Source organism: Heliangelus exortis, chromosome 2 (genome assembly GCF_036169615.1).
Source record: "Heliangelus exortis chromosome 2, bHelExo1.hap1, whole genome shotgun sequence".
Classification (NCBI taxonomy): Eukaryota; Metazoa; Chordata; class Aves; order Apodiformes; family Trochilidae; genus Heliangelus; species Heliangelus exortis.
This window is the reverse complement of record NC_092423.1, coordinates 20,041,012-20,058,876: the sequence shown is the minus strand read 5'-3', so window position 1 is coordinate 20,058,876 and position 17,865 is coordinate 20,041,012. Positions and strand designations below refer to the sequence as shown.

Here is a 17,865-nt window from a genome sequence, read left to right as displayed (position 1 = left end):
CCTGATCGTGTGTTTACTGAAGTGAAAGTAAGGAGTGCCACTTATTTCAACTTAATTAATGCACTGGTTTGGTCCTGTATTTAATTTATACTCTTGTCTAATGAAAACTGTTGGAGAGGATTATTTTTGGCCTCTTTTAGCCACAGTTAATAGGTCCAGTGTTTTTATTAGATTTAGTAGGCAAATTACTTATGCAAATATATCAGAGAGATTGTTAGCTTTCAAGGGTCTGATATAAGGCCCATTAAAATCAATGAGTCTTCCCCTTTACCTAAATGGGCTTTAGGGCAAACTCTGATAAAACTGAGTTGATGCTGCATAATAGTATGTGGTAACTTTATTTCATGCTTCCTAGTGTTGACTTTAATGCCAACATCTACTAGTCTTAATTAGAATACAGCACTACAGGTAATATGTAAATATAAATGGAAAATTACTGTGCACCGGAGATGTAGATACCTGAACAAGAAAGGCAGAATAGATACAGAGAGCACAGGGGTGTTGTTTCATTCTAATTAAGCCTGTTTCTGGCTGAGCTAAGGACTGTGTAATACAAACATTTATTTTTCATTAGCATTTGGGTAACTACAGTTGTAGGGTTTGCTGTAACTGAATCCCTGTGACTGATGGGCAAAAGGCTTACCGTGCCAACCTGGGAAGTTTGGCCGGCAGTCAGGAAACAAGATCAGTGCACTCCATGGATGAGAAAGGCAGTAGTACAACAAAGCATACATGTTCAGAAAATGTTCATCAAACAGCCATAAGCATCTTATAAATCCCTATCCCACAAATATGTAATTATGGCCTTGATGATGAGCACTTATCTACATTATGCTTTTCATGCTCCAAAGGCTTCTTACTCCCAAATCATAAGCTCCTGAGGTCGGTTTAGTTTAACACACAATGATGTCTGTGTAATAGCCCATTGGAAAAAAAAAAAAAAAAACAGTAACTTAATGCATTTTATCTGACAGAAATGAAATACAGCTATATTCAGCTGTAGTTGTTGCAGTTCATGAAGCAGTACATACAAATTTCGGTTTTCTTGACATGCTGGCTTGATTTTTGCTTGTTTGTTTCTAAGTCAGCTACCCAATTTCTCTTCAAAGTATGAGGATGCTTGTAGGGGCTTTAGGTCATAACTGCATAGCTTCATGGGTGAGTTCCACAAAACATTAGGACTAAATTAAAATGTTATTTTTAGGACCTAATTAAAATGTCTTTGTATGATGTATAAGTAGATGTTTTATCCACTTTTTAATCCCTTTCTTTAATTTTGGTTGTTTGTCATACGCAAGATAAAAATCAATGTAAAAAGCAACACTGAGTGCAAATTAAAATAAATAAGGACATGTCATCGCCCTGCTACTTTAAAAAAATCACTATTCCTGTAGTTGAAATAAAACATCAACTGGTTGCTGCTGTTTTTCAGGCGTGTCTAAGTCTAGATTTAGTGTTCTGCAGGGCAGAGGTTTGCTCTAAAATAGTTTTTGATGAGTTTGCTTTTCATCTGTGTTCAAATATTAAATGTATTCCTGAGTATCTCCAGTCTCGCTTTCCAGTGATCATGTAACTTGGATACAGAAAGCTAAGCTTTTATTCTGTGTTCCTTAGAAAACATAATTTTCAGTGGATTTATCTCAAAAGCTTTTAAAAGCTTCAAATTGGTACTGCTTTTTGTAAACACAACCTGTACAATATTTCCCTCACTTCTGAGTGTGCTCTGAAAATGAGAGCAACACAACTCTCCAGAGGTGAGTGCTGGGTTGAAAACATCTTTTCTGCATTAGGCAAAAGGTGAGGGAAACATTTTTTTGGGATGCCAGTGTTAGGCAATTGTTGAATTTAATGATTTAAGTGACTGAAATGGCCTGTGGGCCACGAACATATGGTCCAATTTGCATTGAAAAACCACACTTCTGCTGGTTAAATAACCATTATGTATAAATACAAGAGTGGATGTAATACTCATGCATATGCATGAGTTTAAAGTTAGTTTCCCATGGCTGAGTCAGGTGATTATAACTCTACATAACTCAGCACAATGGAGAGTATTTGTGATGAGTCTCATTAGCACCAGCTCATTTTTTATCACAAAGCACATTGCAGTGTTAACATTTTAGTTCATTTTTTCCCAGTGGCAAGTAAACAGAATGGATATTTCCTGTGTTTTGAATGAGACATGCCAGTAGCAGATACTGCAATGATGAGCTTAATATAAATAATTACATAGATATTAGCTTTGAATGCAAGTAATTAGTTTTGCATTAATATGTTGCTTGAGACTTCTTTTCCGTTGGAATTAGTTAATGATTTTCTGGATTTGCATATTCCTAATTAGTCAGTTTTAAATGTTAGCTATATACAAATTGATGTTTTGTATATATATTATATATATTTTCCAATTTTTTACCAGGCACATTTAATTTATAATTAAGAAAAGCCTTTATAATCTACTGTATGTAAAGAAAATAGATTGAACTTGGGAGTTGTGGCATATCATGGCAATCATGGTGTTTTACAGAATGTCATCCAGTGCACAATTTTCCTATTGCATCTGAAACTAAACAGATGTGAGCTAATTAGTACCTAATGTGAGTTAATAAGCAAGGTGATATTCTTACAGCCTTTGAGGTATATTCTCATCTTATTTATTTTTCTGATCTAAAATTATTTTGATGATTCCAGAGTATCCCTTTGGATTTTTATTACTGTGCTGAAAACATAAAACAGACCTCAAGAAGACCCCTGGTTAATCTTACTCCTAATGCAACCAGTAGTATAAATTGGAGACATCTTCACTGTTCTCAATAAATCCTGCACACTCTAAAATAACTGGCACACAACTAAGGAAGAACTTCTTTCTCCATAGTATTTCCAGCAACAATATGAAATCAATATTTAAAAAAAAAATTAAAAATAATAAAATTTTAAAAAATGTAAAATAAAATTTTAAAAATAAACGTTCAAGCATTTGCTTAACTATTAAACTATGATCATTTATATGCATAAGTGGTTTATATGATTGTGACCATAAGGCTAAAAGAACCAGTACTAATAAAGCCTAAAGATACATTCTAGACCAGAGACATAACAGGCAATGCATTCAAGCATCATTGAGTGTAAGAGGGGGTTTCAATTTTCAAAACAGAGTTGAGTAGAAGCCTATTAGTTAGCATCCCATGAACAGGACAGACATAGGGAATTGAACTGGGTCCAAAATCTTACATTTGTACTATAAAAGCAATCTTTCCTGCACCATAAACAAGTGACAATAGGAAAGTCAAACATATTGAACTGTGGGACTAATTTCCACTGTAACAGAAAAACAAAAAAAACCCAACAAACCAAAACAAACAACTGGACTACACAATGACAAAAGTTTATGCCTAAGCAGAGCGGTCTGCAGCTTAAATAATTGTCACTGCTGAAATACCCTCTAGGCAAAGGGTCAGAAGTAACATGAGGAAAAAAATCTATCTAATATACTTTATTTTTTTTTTCTTCAGAGCAAGTACAAACTAAAAATATAAAATAATTTATATTTTAATTATCCCTTGCATATGATTAACTCTAGCAGTGCCTATTTTATACCAATAAAGAGACAAATATGTTCTCCCCATGATTTTCCATCCATTTTATTGGTTTCTTGGCAGAATCATGGCATTATACACAAATTCTTCAAGATGGACACAATTGTAACATCTTCATGTGCTACTGTTACTAATTAGCTGCTAAAGTAGGGGAACAAAGTAGAAAAAAATGTAAAGGCGAAACCAATTTTAATTTGTTAAAACAAATGCACTGAAGTTTAAAAGTCTATAATGAACTAACTAAAGAAAACTATCATAAGCCTTTTGAAGTAGCATAAACAAAAATGTATTTAAGACTAACACGTCTGTAAAACACATCGTGAAAATGCAGTCTTTCCAATCCCATTTAAAAGTATATATCTCTCAGGGATTTATGATTAAATTCTGATCACAAACAAGGCATAAGTTCAGAAGGTTATTATTTTCACTGTGCCAAAATGTACTATTATTTTTTTATGTTTAGATTGTGCCCAGTGCATAAAATATACATTTGTAGTAATATGATAGAATTTAATGAAACGAGATAATAAATGATGTCAGGAAATTTCTATTTTATGAAGCTTTTCAGTTATGATTTTCTGACATAAATTCAACATGAAAATCCAAAATTGCTAAGCTAGCACGGGTCAAGGTTAGTTCAGAAGTTTGAGATCTTTTTCCTTGTAGCTGTTTCACAAGCAACCACATGGTTAAATAATAATATTATTATGTTTCTCTGAATGCATTAGGTAGTAATTTTTTGTATAAAATGCTATTGCTGCTCATTGTTTTAGAAATGTGTTTCAGCAAAGTTCTACTGTAAACCTCCAGTCTGATATCACAGAATACACAAATATATTTCTATGCCCAGTGGATTAAAAGTAATAAAATAATGCCAAAATCCATATAGTCTCTTACAGCATTTCTTGTCTTATTGCAGTAACAGTTGACTTATGAGGTCAGAGACCAACACTTGCACCATTTCAAAACACAAGTTAAAACCCTCCCATGAACTTTTGCACTTGATCTGCTCTGCTTTAGCCCTCCTGTCTTTTACAGAGGTGGAGACTTTAATTTGTCTTTCGTTTTCTCTCGGAATCATAACATTATTTGCTTTACTCCCCTGCTGCAAATTGACCTAGAAAAGATTAAATACATAAAGTTCTGGAGATATTGCTCTTTTCCCTGCACATAAAACAAAGATGACAGGATTCCATCACATTGCTCCCATGGGAGGCACTCTTGGTGTAAGAACACAGTTAACGCAGCCAACTTCTTTGAATTTAGTTTCCACAAATTGTTCTGATGTTTCTGCTGGTAAAATTCAGTTGCAATGATTTCTGTAAGGAGAAAGAGGAACTTAAGTATATGAGACTCATTTATTTGTATAAGTGATCACAGAAATTTTTTCAGTATTTTTTTCCAGCAATGCAAGTAAGCATGGGATATTTTTTCTTTTGTCAGCTGCCTGAATTAAAGTCTGAAATTTGTAAGTTTTTTTTTTCAGTTAAACCCTAGACTTTTTTTTTCTACTATTTTCTTTGATTCAGTTCTCTGTGACATCAAACTAAGCTACAGAATCAAAAGTGTTAATAATTTATGTCATTACATCTTTGTTATTACATTATGAAAATGTTTTTCTTACTCTGCTAAAGGTACAGATCTTATTATGTTTAACAGCCTTCTAGGAAACTAGTTCCTTGTTGATCCAGGTTTACATGTAGTCTTTGATTTTTGTTCTCTTATTCAATATAAAAATAGAGGATGATTGTAACTTCAGGGCTATTTTATGTGGGGGGCCTCTTCAATAATTTGGGAGACCTTAGAGCTCGCAAAAAGGTAGGGTCCCAGGCTGCAAAGCAACACTGACCAAAGATAGCAATGAGGCAAGGCCTGCTGCCAGAAAAATAAAGATGAGGCAGGGCTTATAGCCAGGTAAGATAGTAAATAATTTGAAGGACACCTGTTCTGAACAAAGGGATGATGTATTCTTTCAACTTTTGGCTTTACACAGGATGTTCCATTGTGGGAAAGTGTGGTGTCTGGTAAGCAATGTCTGTAGCTAGCATGGTCTCTGTTTGTTGTATCTTGCTTTTAAAACAATCCACCTTATTGTGATGCCATGTTTACTGTACACTGTAAAAGACCATCTGCTGATGAATAAAACCAGACATACTATCACTGACTATGTGTCTCACCTGGCCTCAAACTTTTATCTCTTCTGATTTTTCCTCATTGCATTTGCAAGACTTTTAACCCTTTTTTTAATACAGGGAAAAGATAAGTTTTACTGATACTTTGGCATTAACCCACCTATATGTACATGGCACAAGCAGTAATAGGATCAAAGAAAAAGCTAAACTTGAACTTTAGAAGCAAAATACTCCAACAATAACTTGTTTTTATATAAGTTGTTTTGGGTTTTTTAAGAGTTTTGTAATCAGTCAGCTTCTTTCCCATTAATTCCTAAGCCTAAATGACTACTGAAGGAAAAGGATCAATAAACACTATTTCTTTTCTTGTAGGATCAGCTGATCTACACCCTCCAACATGCAGTGGTGACCAGTTCACATGTTCATATGTGCAGCAGTGTTTGTCTCTCACTGCAAAATGCAATGGGACTGAGGAATGCATGGATGGAAGTGATGAAATGAACTGTCCCACCACCACCACCACCACGCCTCTGGACTCCTGCAAACTGACTGAGTTCCTGTGTCCTTCCAAAGGCTGTATCCCATCCCTCCTGAAATGTGATGGTGTACCTGACTGCCACCTTAACGAAGATGAAGTTGGGTGCCGTAAGTTGTTTTCATTACTATAGTTAAGGCAATGTCTACTTACTTTCTGGAAACAGAGATAAAAAGAATGAAGTGAAAATGAAGTGAAATATTATTTGTATCACATATAATATGTTATCTGGAGAGACAATATGCATTTAGAAATAATTTTGCTTATGCATTCTTATTCTCTGGCTGTTAACTGTGATAAATGCTTAAAATCTCTTATATTGTATTGCTGTTAATAATTGGAAGCATTTCCATTTTTTTCCATAGATCAGTCACCTGCATTTGCATTGCCTCATCTCTGACTACAATATGACAGTAGATTTCACAGTTCTGTAATTCAGCAGCATTAATGGCAGTTCTGACCTTTCAAGGATTTTGAAATCAAGTCAAAAGTCCATGCAGTAGCAGCAGTCTGTGCCCTGACCATGAAAAAGGGCTCACAGCAAAACGTAAAGACAACAGGCTTTGAACTGTAAATTTAGTGAGGTATCATGAAGTTTTAGAGACACAAAAGTGAGTTTCTGCCTATTTCAAAATATATCATTATTGGTAGATTAACTGAAGCCAAATATTTCATTCCATAGTTCATAATTAGCTATGTAGAAAAAAAAAATTTTTTTCATATATATATAAACATTTCTTCTTAAACTTCTAATTCAGCAAAAGTTTTTTAACATTTTATTTTCATCCTCATAAAAATCAAAACAATTAGTAAATTACCAGTTTTGAGCAGGCTAGAAATTCAAGTTCTTTAATATTTTTATATCAAAACTACTGAATATGCATGTAGGCCACTCTACATGCCATTTATTTTAACAAATTATGAAATTAGCATGGATTTTGCATATTAACTGTACATGCCTTTCTAGGCACTTTTGTGTAGAATTGGGCTCTTGGTTGGCAAAGTCCATAATTTTGGATGTATTTATCTTAAATTCCATATGCCCATTGACATGTGGAAGTTTCATGTGTCCCAAATGAACTGCTTCTCATTAATCTTCATTCAACCCTTTTTCCTCCTCTATCTGTTTGCTACTGAAGACTTCCCTGCCATATCCTACTACATTGACTGGTTTTTTTCCTAAGCAGTTATGAAAACAGAGTAAGATTTAAGTAGCAAAGTGTTTTGGTTTTTTTTCTGTTTGGTGCAGATCAGATCTTCCTGCTGATTTTAGAAGAATTCAGTTTAGGAATCACTTCCAGTCACCTTCCATTCTGTGTGTGCCTTTTCCCTTAGCAATTTTGTTTATTTAAGTGGAACAATAGACAGTCAAAAAATGTACTGGCTTCTGAATTCAAGAAATCATCAGAGAAAATATTCTTCTGGGATAAAGGCCAGTTGTAAAAAAATGCATCTTGTGGAGATTAAGTACGAAATCCAAAAGAAGGCCTGGACAAAAAACAAAACAAAACAAAACAAAATGCAATAGTCAGATCCCAACTAAAACCACAACTTCTACCACAGAAATGCTTTTCCTCATGACTCAGATTTACACAGACAGAATTTCCTGTAGAGTTCAGTCAGCAGTTATGTTGTCCAGTATTATGTTAATATTGTTTTATGCCTACTAATGTGGTAGATTTTATTACTTGCTCCTTTTTACAAGAAAATACTGGAATTGCTTTCTAGTTACAGATGTTGTACTTTGCTATCTGTCTTCTTGCTCTCAGCTTTAGTGATGGGCATGTTATCATACATATTTAGTCTAATTGTTTTAATTTAATTTTTTAATTCCTGATTACAATAGTAAGGGTGTAAAGGAAACATTAACTCCAATGGGATGTATACATTATTTTTCCACAGACCCCAGCACCATCTGAGTGAAGGGATTTTAGCAATGAATAAAAAATTATTACTCAGTTCTCTCTAGTGTACCAAAATGTATCTATTGTAGTTCTGGTAAGATTAAAATACCTAGTAAATAGAACAAATGGTATGCTTTCTGTGGAGTTGTGATATTTTCATAGTTTCTACAGATTTAATTTGTACCTGGATATATTTTTTATGGATTTTCATTGGGATTTTGCAGCTTACTCTGTCAACGTTTTAAGTAAATATGCCCTCTGCTTCTACACAAAGACAACATGGGAAAATCCAACTTCTGTAACATCTGTACTCTGTGTTTGTTTGTTTATTTATTTATCTACTCAGTAATAAAGTTGAAAGCCTTTGAAGATAAAAGGTTGTAGAAGTCACACAGATGCAGGTTTATATACTATAGAATGAATCAAATTTTCTGATGGTTTTTTAACATTGAGAAAAAGAAATATACTGGTAGTAACTGCCATGTTACCTTTTGTTTCAGCCATTAACAACTGTTTTGATGGTTCTTTATTATGTGCATCAACTAATCAATGTATAGCAACTTCCCAGCGTTGTGATGGCATTGCAGACTGCATTGATTTCAGCCTTGATGAGTCCAGCTGTTCAGGTACTTAGTTTTGCATAAAAATATCATTTGAAACAAAAAGTATAGTCATTTCCTACTAAATTTTTAGGCAGCCCTCAAAGCTGGCTGATTTTCCTGTGCTAAAACTTAACCAAATTCCAGCAGGCACGAATTTTTCTGATGAAAGTGACACGGATAAAACTGTGAGAAAGAGATGGGAAAGAATATAAATAATATGCTTAGTTGACGTATTCACTAGGGTTGCTTCATAAGATATAAACACAATGTTAAAAAAGCCTCTGTAGTATACTATTGACTCATTCTCTTGATTTTAGCTAATTGAATCAAGTTAACCTATATTTCTGAGTTAAGAGGATTTTCTTTTTTTTTTTTTTTTTTTTTTTTTAAAGTGTTAGAGCAATCCAGGTTGGAAAATAAAACAAACTGTACAGCGTTTCTCTTAGCAGAGTGCACAATATTCAGTTTGGTTTGCAATAGAGAAAAATGGACTAAGGTAACACCAGTCCAGTAGTGCACATCCAGTTTGAATCTGATTTCTATTTAAAAAAACAAAAAAATTGTATGTATGAAAAATTAAATTTAGATTCAAAGCATCCCCTTCAGTGGCACAAAAGCTACCGCAGTTCTTCCCCAAGCCAGTTACAAGGTCTCATCCAGTTCTGCATTAATCTCCTGACTTTAGTGAAGTTGCATTAACTGAGAGTTTAACTCAGTTTTTAAAATTTATTTTGAGTTATGTAATAATGTTCACAATATATAGTATGTATTGTAATAATAGAACCCATTGCAAATGTTTTTTTTTTCACAAAGAAAAAGTTTTACATTCACTTCTTGGTAGGAGGTATCCACTGGTTTCTCCAGGTGTGAAGCTTTCTCACAAATACTGTGTGTATTATGTTCGTTTGTTCTATTTCTTATTTTAATGTGAGAGGACATCAGAAATTACCAGTTTTACAGAGAGGATGGTAAATTTGGTAAGAATTATTTTGAATGGAAAGGAATATACTCAAAAATTAGTCCAATATGGAACATCAACTAGTAGACTTGTCTGACAGTAAATTACAGATCTTCCAGTATTCTATCAGAAAGCAGATATTTGAAGCAAGCAATTCACAGATTTTCTTCTTAAAAATAGATGTGTCCACACAGGATAACCCTGTTGATTTGCCTCAGCAACTAATTTTGTGTCATGCATCCAGAATTTTTTAGGTCTGATTTGCATTTGACCAAAGATACAGTTTTAGGCAATAAGCAGCTGACTGTTACTCCCCTACTACACTCCCAGGGGGAAATAAAAAGAGGAATAAGGAAGAGAGAATTTAAAGTTGGGAAAAAAACCCTCTAGAATAGATTAATATAAAATAATAATAGCAGTTAACGGATAACATACAAATATATGCAAAGATGTAAATACAGAATCCATACTCCTCACATGGTAATTACTTCCTGCTCGGAAAAGTCTCGAACTGGACTTGGAAGCAGATGGAGGTGCCCAAGTCCAGTCTGCACCAGCCATGGAGGGGCCAAGCTGGTTCTGCTCAGTGAGGAAGGGGAGGGTGACCCGTCTCAGTGAACTGTGTTCTTCCCCACTGAGAGAACAGGATACAGGGACAACACAGGGAGAAATGACAGACAGATAGACCCCAACCTAAGAGGCCAGGAGCTCTCTTCAGAGCCATTTTATACTGAGCCCCACAGGCAGGAGCAATGTGATTGGTCACTGTGGGTCACCTGACCCACCTTCTCCTCCCTGTAGGTGCTGCTATTCATCTACATCCACAGCCACAGCCACGGCCACGGCCACGGCAGTGCCTGGAGGGGGGCAGAAGGTCTTGGGTCAGTTTAGCCTTAGGCAATTTTTATCCTGGCCCCCTCGAACCAGGACAAACAGTTATTTTCTTAATAGAGAAGACTGAGGGGATTTGGTTTAGGGCTTGAGTTTTTGTTGTTCTTGGGATGTAAGAGTAACTGTCAGTAAAATTAAATCTGATGATGTGGAAATCCATGTCAACGGATAGTAATATATCACTGTATGTCCTACTCCATTTAAATACCTTTACTCTTTTTGACTGATTTATCTAGCCTTTATGAGAATATGACTCTAAGTGTTAAAATTCTGGACATATTTAATATAAAGGTTGGTGACACAGAGGCGTCTATTCATCACCCCTATATAAAAGCTATTATTAATGAAGTAGACTTAAGTACTTTATTAAATATAAGTCCTTTAGCTCTTATTTTATCTATTCTTATTTGAATATCATGTAAGTGGCAAAAGCTCAATTCTGGGGTCAGTTGAAACTCTGACTTGAGAAAGATTAGAAGCCTGTTCAAGTGAACCACCAGGATTTCTATAGGGTCAAAACGAGCACACTGACTATAATGTATTCATGACTTGACACTTGTATCACCAAATGTCAAGTCAAAAGGAAGAGCTTTTGGAAGTGCTAAGCACCCAAAATTACTGTTGTGAATATCCTGCCATTCTGAAAATCAGACAGTGATAAATATAATAATGGGAGGCAGGCAGAAAGGGGGAATTTAAATTAAAATTTTTACCTATGTGTTTGCAGTTTGTCCCGAAGAATACTGCAAAAATGGAGGACAATGCATCATCAAGGACAATATTCCATTGTGCCAGTAAGTTTCACTGGGGATGTGTTTATGCTTGAATTTGGGAAAGAGCTGTTTTTTTCCTCCAGGGACTAAAGTGACATTTAATAGCAGTGTATTTTTTAAAAGTCTCTGCATGTCTACATTATTTTTATTTACAGTTGCTGAGTTAAACCACACTTTGAGAAGAATATTATTTATCAGAATTTCCTCTAACTTTCATCTGTCATTACATGACACAACCTATTGGCATGACACCTTAAGTTTTCTGTATCTTGTGTTTCAAATGAACATTTAACAATGCATGCTTCTATGAAAAATTATGCCTTATGTGCAGCAGGTGTTGAAGTAATGTGATAAATAACATACCCAGAAAATACATGTACTTTCATATAGAACACTATGATTAAGGTCTCAGAAAACACTGTTAATGAGCTGTAGATTTGCCAAAAAATCTCTCCTGTTGTAGAATAGAAGATGGTCTCTGCAAGAATCTTTGAGGTTCATTAAGCTGTCTGATTCACAATTTCTCAGACACAGAAAGAGAGAAAGGGAGCAAAAAACATAGGGGAACAGTTCAGTTGAAATGGAATGGATAGTGAGCAGGAAACAAAAGGATTGGGAATAGCCAGGAGTTTACAAGGGGTAGATTAAACCATTGATCAAGAAGAAAATTACTTGTAGGCATAAGGCGTGGGGGGATTAACTGAGATTTTAAGGATTCAAGAGAATTATAAAAATTCAATTTATGGTAGGACTTGCAAATGAAAATAAACCAAATTTGCAAGTGTTCATTATCCACAGAAATAAAAGATAGTTGGAATAATAAAATAGCAAATAGGATATTTTCCCTCACCATTCAGCAAGGGACACGATGTGAGTTCTAATGCAAAATATAGGTAGTCAGAGTAAAGGCAGATATGAAAATGACCTAAGTGATGGACTAACATAGCAACAAGATCTGTATCTGCTTGTGTTAGGGAAATAAGTAATTTCTGTTCAAGAAAACTAGGAAAGTAGTGCATTTTACAAGACTAGAAGGCTTTCTGAAAGCTCTGCCAGTAAAGGACTTGACTGGTGAATAGCAAACGGAAAAGGAAAAGAATAGCCAGATGAACAGTCTGATATCAGTACCATCCAAGGCTTTATAAGGAATTGAAGGAATTACTCATACAAATAATAACAGGGAAATTAACAAATTCTGAGATAAGATTCTGCATGATATTCGAAAACCCCACAAGTCAACATCATGAGAGGAAAGAAAAGATTAAAAATGTACCATAAGGTTTAAGAAAGTACAAATATCCCAATTGACATTTCTTAGGGGCAAAAAAATTAAACCCATAGAAATTATCATGGAAAAGACATTGCTTTACTTTCTTGTTTTCAAGAAAGTAAATTTCCTGAAGAAGGGATGATAGACTTAAATGGGGATACCTTCTTTTGAGGAGGTAGAAGGTGAGGTCTGACATCCCACTGTGAAGAGATATCTGTACAAGACATGGAAAAGACAAGAGTGGCTACAAATCTTGATAAAGTTTCAGTATATACAGGAGTAAGTAACAGGGTCTGTGTGTAAGGTTGCTATAATTACTGTTCATGCTACTGAAAATAGCTTTTCTTAGCTGTTGCATAATGATGGTAGTAACATCAGGGAGAGGCCACAGAATTTGAAAATGTGACTAATGATACAGTGGTGAATGTTCTCCAAAAACGTTCATCCTAAACCAAGTGTTAGTAGATGTAGAGCAACAGTGTCTGGAAGTGATGGTTTGCATCCTACTTGAGTGAAATACAGCTTAATGGCTGCCCTGATCCTTTCTAATATTTGACTCGAGTTAGGTTTAAAAGCCACTTGCACTTGCTTCTCCTATTTTGTCAGAAGAGTACTTGAGGCATATTTCAGATATGATTATCATGTTCTTACTACTTGGCTGCAGGCTAGGTGGAACTTGAGTCTGAAATGCTCCAGCTTCTCTCATTTTCCAGGATGCTGCTCCTGTTTGTCCTTACTGAGTTCTCTCCTCCAGTAGAGGTGCAGCCAAGTGGCCTGTGCTGGAGATCAGCTGCAGTGGCTGCACATCAGATACTGATGAGTTGAGTGATAATGGTTTGAATTCTTGCAATTTCAATAGTCTGATTTCAAAACTGCTCTTTAAATTATATGTGTACTTTCCCCAGCTGTTCATCAAGTGGGGTTTTTTTGTGGGTTTTTTTTGTTTGGGTTTTTTTTGTTTGTTTGTTTTTGGGGTTTTTTTGTTGTTGTTGTTTTTGGTTTTTGCTTTTGTTTAGGTTTTGGTTTTAAGTGAGACCACAGACCTCTGGAAACACAGGAAAGAAATGTTGGTGAAAACAAGCAGGCTGCAAAATGTGTGTTTGAGTGAGGCTTCAAAAGCAGTACTAATACTGAAAAAAAAACCAAAAAAAAAAAACCAAACCACAACCCTGACAATAGGAAAGAAAGTATTTTACCGGACTGATAATATATAATTTTAACTCTCATACCCTCTAGACAATATTAAGACAATACAATCACATTTTAAATGTCCTAAAATCACATTAAAAAAAAAAAAAAAACAAACCATAATCCAGTACTTGTCTTTTATTTTATATAAACACACATACAATCTGTGTGTAACATACCAAATTTCAGACCAGTTACACTGGCAAATACTAAGGAATATAATGAGAGAGATTTTATTATTGTCTGAGCTTTAAGAAGTCTCTCTCCTTAATCAGAAAATATAATTACATTCACTGGACTGTAATTAAACAATCATATTATATATTAGCAATACATCTTCATTAAGCAGTTTTTAAAATTACATTGAATTTGTACAATATAGGTTACTGAGCTGTGGAGATGAGAAGTTTAATGAGTCATTATACACAGATAACTAATTTAGGTTATCTTTGTAGCTGTGTATATAAAAGATAATTTGACCCAAAGTATAGAAACTGAATTATTTTATTTGCTTCCTTTATGTAATGAAAGTGAAAAATATTACTGTCTCCTTTATCTTTTAGAAAATAATTCATTTTCCGGGGTTGTAAGTCATTCAGAGGAGGGGATTTTTACTTACTCTGCTTAGAAAACTTCCAGGCTATTTGGTTTGTACCACTTCTCATTTGAAAATGAGCTCATTATAACCACAAATATTCTCTTTAATGTGCAAAATATTTTCTTCACAGTGGTAAAATAACAAGTAGTATTCCACAAAAATTAAAAAGGGGAAAGAAATTACATTTTTCATAGTTGAGGCATTTTCTCAAAATCTGATTTTGTCTTCAAAAGATTAACTTCTGGTAAGCACAGTATGTTTTTGAAGAGAAACCCTGTAATGCAGCTGTAAATAATGCCACAGAAGACGAGCTCAGTACCTTTTCCACCCAAGTGTCTTCTGCACCAAAGGATAGAAAATCCACATCCTCTCTGAGTAATGTCTTCCAATGAGGAATGAAGGGGATTTCTTTGTTTGCCTTTGATGTACTCTTACATGTACATCATTGGATTTTTGAGGAATGATGGTGGTATTGATCTCTAAAAATTCAAAGGGTGGGTATTGTCTTAATATTACATAATCTGTCATGAAAATGTTGTGATAATAGTATTCCCACCTAAGAAGATGAAGTTGTTGGAAGAACACAGCATGTGGTAAGATGAAAATGCAAAGCCTAGAGACTGGAAATATAGACACATCCAATTCATGAGTAAAGATGACAATTCCACTTGAGATATTTATCCTGGTGCTCTCAGAGATTCTCACCTCAGTTACAGGGAGGATTGCTGATATAGCAATAAAAATAAATAAGAAAAATGTAATAAAATGATGAATGTTAGACAAAATGAGTAAACATTAGAATAAAAATTACAACACAGATATAAAAAATAATACCAAAAAGAAAAAAGGAAAAAAATAAGGCAGAACTTTGGAAAAATTTTATAATTTTTTATATTTTTCCCTCTTGAACCAAAAGACTTAGAAGTATATTAATTTGTTCAAATAAGTTTTACTTATTAAGAATCTTTCCATTGAGCAAAATATCAATTATTTCTTTACAAATGGATACACACTGGCTGTCTTTTTCTATTTAGAAGCAGTTCAACCTTTTGCTTCTTTTCTTCCTCCTTGCAGACAATAGTACAATCCTGAGGTCAGCTCAGCTTCAAGAAACAACAAAAAAACAAAAAAAAAAGCCCCCAAACATTTATTTCAGTCAAAGCTATCAAATGTATAGGGCAGTTTTGCCACCATCTCCAGCAACATCTTGTGAAGTTCACTTGTGAGTGGTCTGAAGCAGCTGATTGCTGAATCCAATGATTTTGGAAGGAATTTATCTTTTTCAGTTTCTTTATTCTAAAACTAAACCAAGGTTGTCTCTATGGAACTTAAAGTTTATTTCCGTGTAATTTAAAGTTTTGCTCAATTAAATGGATGACTGAACAGACCCAAAGCTTGGTTTCACAACAAACGTTTCTGATCATCATTCTGCTCAGGTGCTGAGATAGCTCTAGCATCTGGCTCAAATGTTAATTAGACTTTGTCATTTAACTCTTGAGTTTTACCCTTTTTTTTTAATGGAAAACTAAAGCTAAAGGTGTCTGTAAAACTTCAAGCAAAGTAGCTTACAGTCATCTACTCTGACAAATGGACGAAGTCCCTCTTGAATGATGCAGTGCTAGAAAATCTGAATAGCACCAGTAAAGGAGGGGGGTGGTTTAGATAAAGCCCACTGGTCATGGTGGAAAGCAAACTGTGGTTTTCCAGTGGTGTCTTTATGGTATCTTTGCTGAGTGGGGAGATTTTTACCTGAATAAAATATCAACAGGGAATTTCTGAGACAATTTCTAAAGCAAAGAGCCTGGTGAACATTATTCATGTATTTTTCTTGCAAGATTTTGTAGCTGACAGGAGCTGACACTTAGCTTTTGCAATAATAGTAACTGTGTGTTTCTTTTTGGAAAATGAATCTACTACCTCATCAACCTCACATCAGTGAGAATTATATTTATCTGATAAAAAATGAAGATACTATAATCTTACTGAGGAAGGTATAGGCAAATAAGTATAATTTAGCAGATACAGTGAAAATTACTTGGGCTTTTAAGAGTGCTTATGGGAAAATTTTTCTCCTCAGCTGGATTTCCTCTCCTCACAAAATTTAGTATCAGTTGTTTAAGAAGCTATAACTCTCAGCCTCCCTGATAATTACCCTATATGTATATTTTGAGCTTCAGTTCACTATTTAAAAAGGGTCAAACTGAAATGAGGTAACTACAAGGTCTAGGAAACCACAGGGACACTTACTAAGTACAGTGCACCTTTAGGTCAGAATGACATATCTCAGACCTACAAGCATTATTACATTTAAAAATCAGGAGATATATATGTCTGTCTATGGTAGGGACAAGCTTAGAATCTGGAAAGTGTATCTGTAAAGAGACTATGCTTGTTGAGTGATGATGTGAGATATTTTTATATGGGAGAATGTTAATTAATATTGGCTATTGGATGTTTGCCAAAGTATGGAGGGTTCCCTGATGGGTATTCCTACAAACTCCAAATGCTGGAGGCTAGGAAATATATATTAAAAGCTTTAAATCACAATTTGCTTTTTTCAAAACCAGGAAGAATCACTGTAAAATGAATGCATAAATAGATTCTTCTCCTAAAAACCCCTCTGCTTCACTTTTATGCGGCTATCTTTTGTCCACAGAAATTTTAAAACATCTTTGAGTATGTCTATTTATAGGCACATAAGTTAAGTGTTTTGGATTGCATATAAAATCCAACAATAATTAACTCACTCTGGGTTCAGATTTTCCTACTTAGCTTGAGTCTTCTTTTAGACTCCTTCTTCCTGGCTTTAGCAGAAAGTAAGAGGTAGTACTTGGTGTGAAAACCTGTATTCTTTTCTGCTTGTTTCCATAGCAAAACTTCATTGCCTAGAGTCACCTCACTACTAGAGCCCTCTCTGTAAGAGCTACCTGGAGGCTACTGGTTGGGTGTATCTAATACAATACAAAATGTATCATAGCAGTTGTAAGGGAGGCTTCTAGAAAACATATATACCATCCAGTATGTTGATAAGAGATTTGGAGTTTCACTACAGTGAGGAAGACTGTGAAGCAGATAGGCCTGTGCAGAAGACATCAGGAAAGATGGGGACAGTGATGATCTGCACCTGAGAATGTGTTACTGTGTAAGCTGTGTAGGAAAGGCAGACAACTCCTATTCTATATTAGCTGTATACTGATATATACTGATATGTGGCCCACTCAGTCTGACCCACTGGACAGACGGTGTCACAGTGTCCTCAAGCTATCTTGAACATTTTCAGTTTTCCCTCTTTTTCATTCAGTGTGACTACGTCTCCAAGAATTTTACCTTTTGTGCTGTTGCTAGGTGGCTAAGGGATCTAAAAGCAGAAAATTCTACTAAATTAAGAACTTTTGAACTTTTCCGGCCAGCTTTTGCAGTA

The 17,865-nt window shown here is 34.8% G+C and overlaps 1 protein-coding gene across 4 annotated transcripts in view; it reads left to right on the top strand.

Moving 5' to 3' along the window:
* The window catches only part of MALRD1 (MAM and LDL receptor class A domain containing 1), a 225,185-nt gene that overhangs the window by 170,633 nt on the left and 36,687 nt on the right, over positions 1–17,865 (top strand). For 3 of the 4 annotated variants that reach the window (XM_071735085.1, XM_071735084.1, XM_071735083.1), the window contains 3 exons: positions 6,098–6,370; positions 8,665–8,790; positions 11,343–11,409. In XM_071735085.1, coding sequence (XP_071591186.1) covers positions 6,098–6,370; positions 8,665–8,790; positions 11,343–11,409 — 466 coding nt within the window. Of the gene's footprint in view, positions 1–6,097; positions 6,371–6,625; positions 6,835–8,664; positions 8,791–11,342; positions 11,410–17,865 lie in introns of those variants that run through there. The other variant, XM_071735086.1, reaches the window with a different exon arrangement.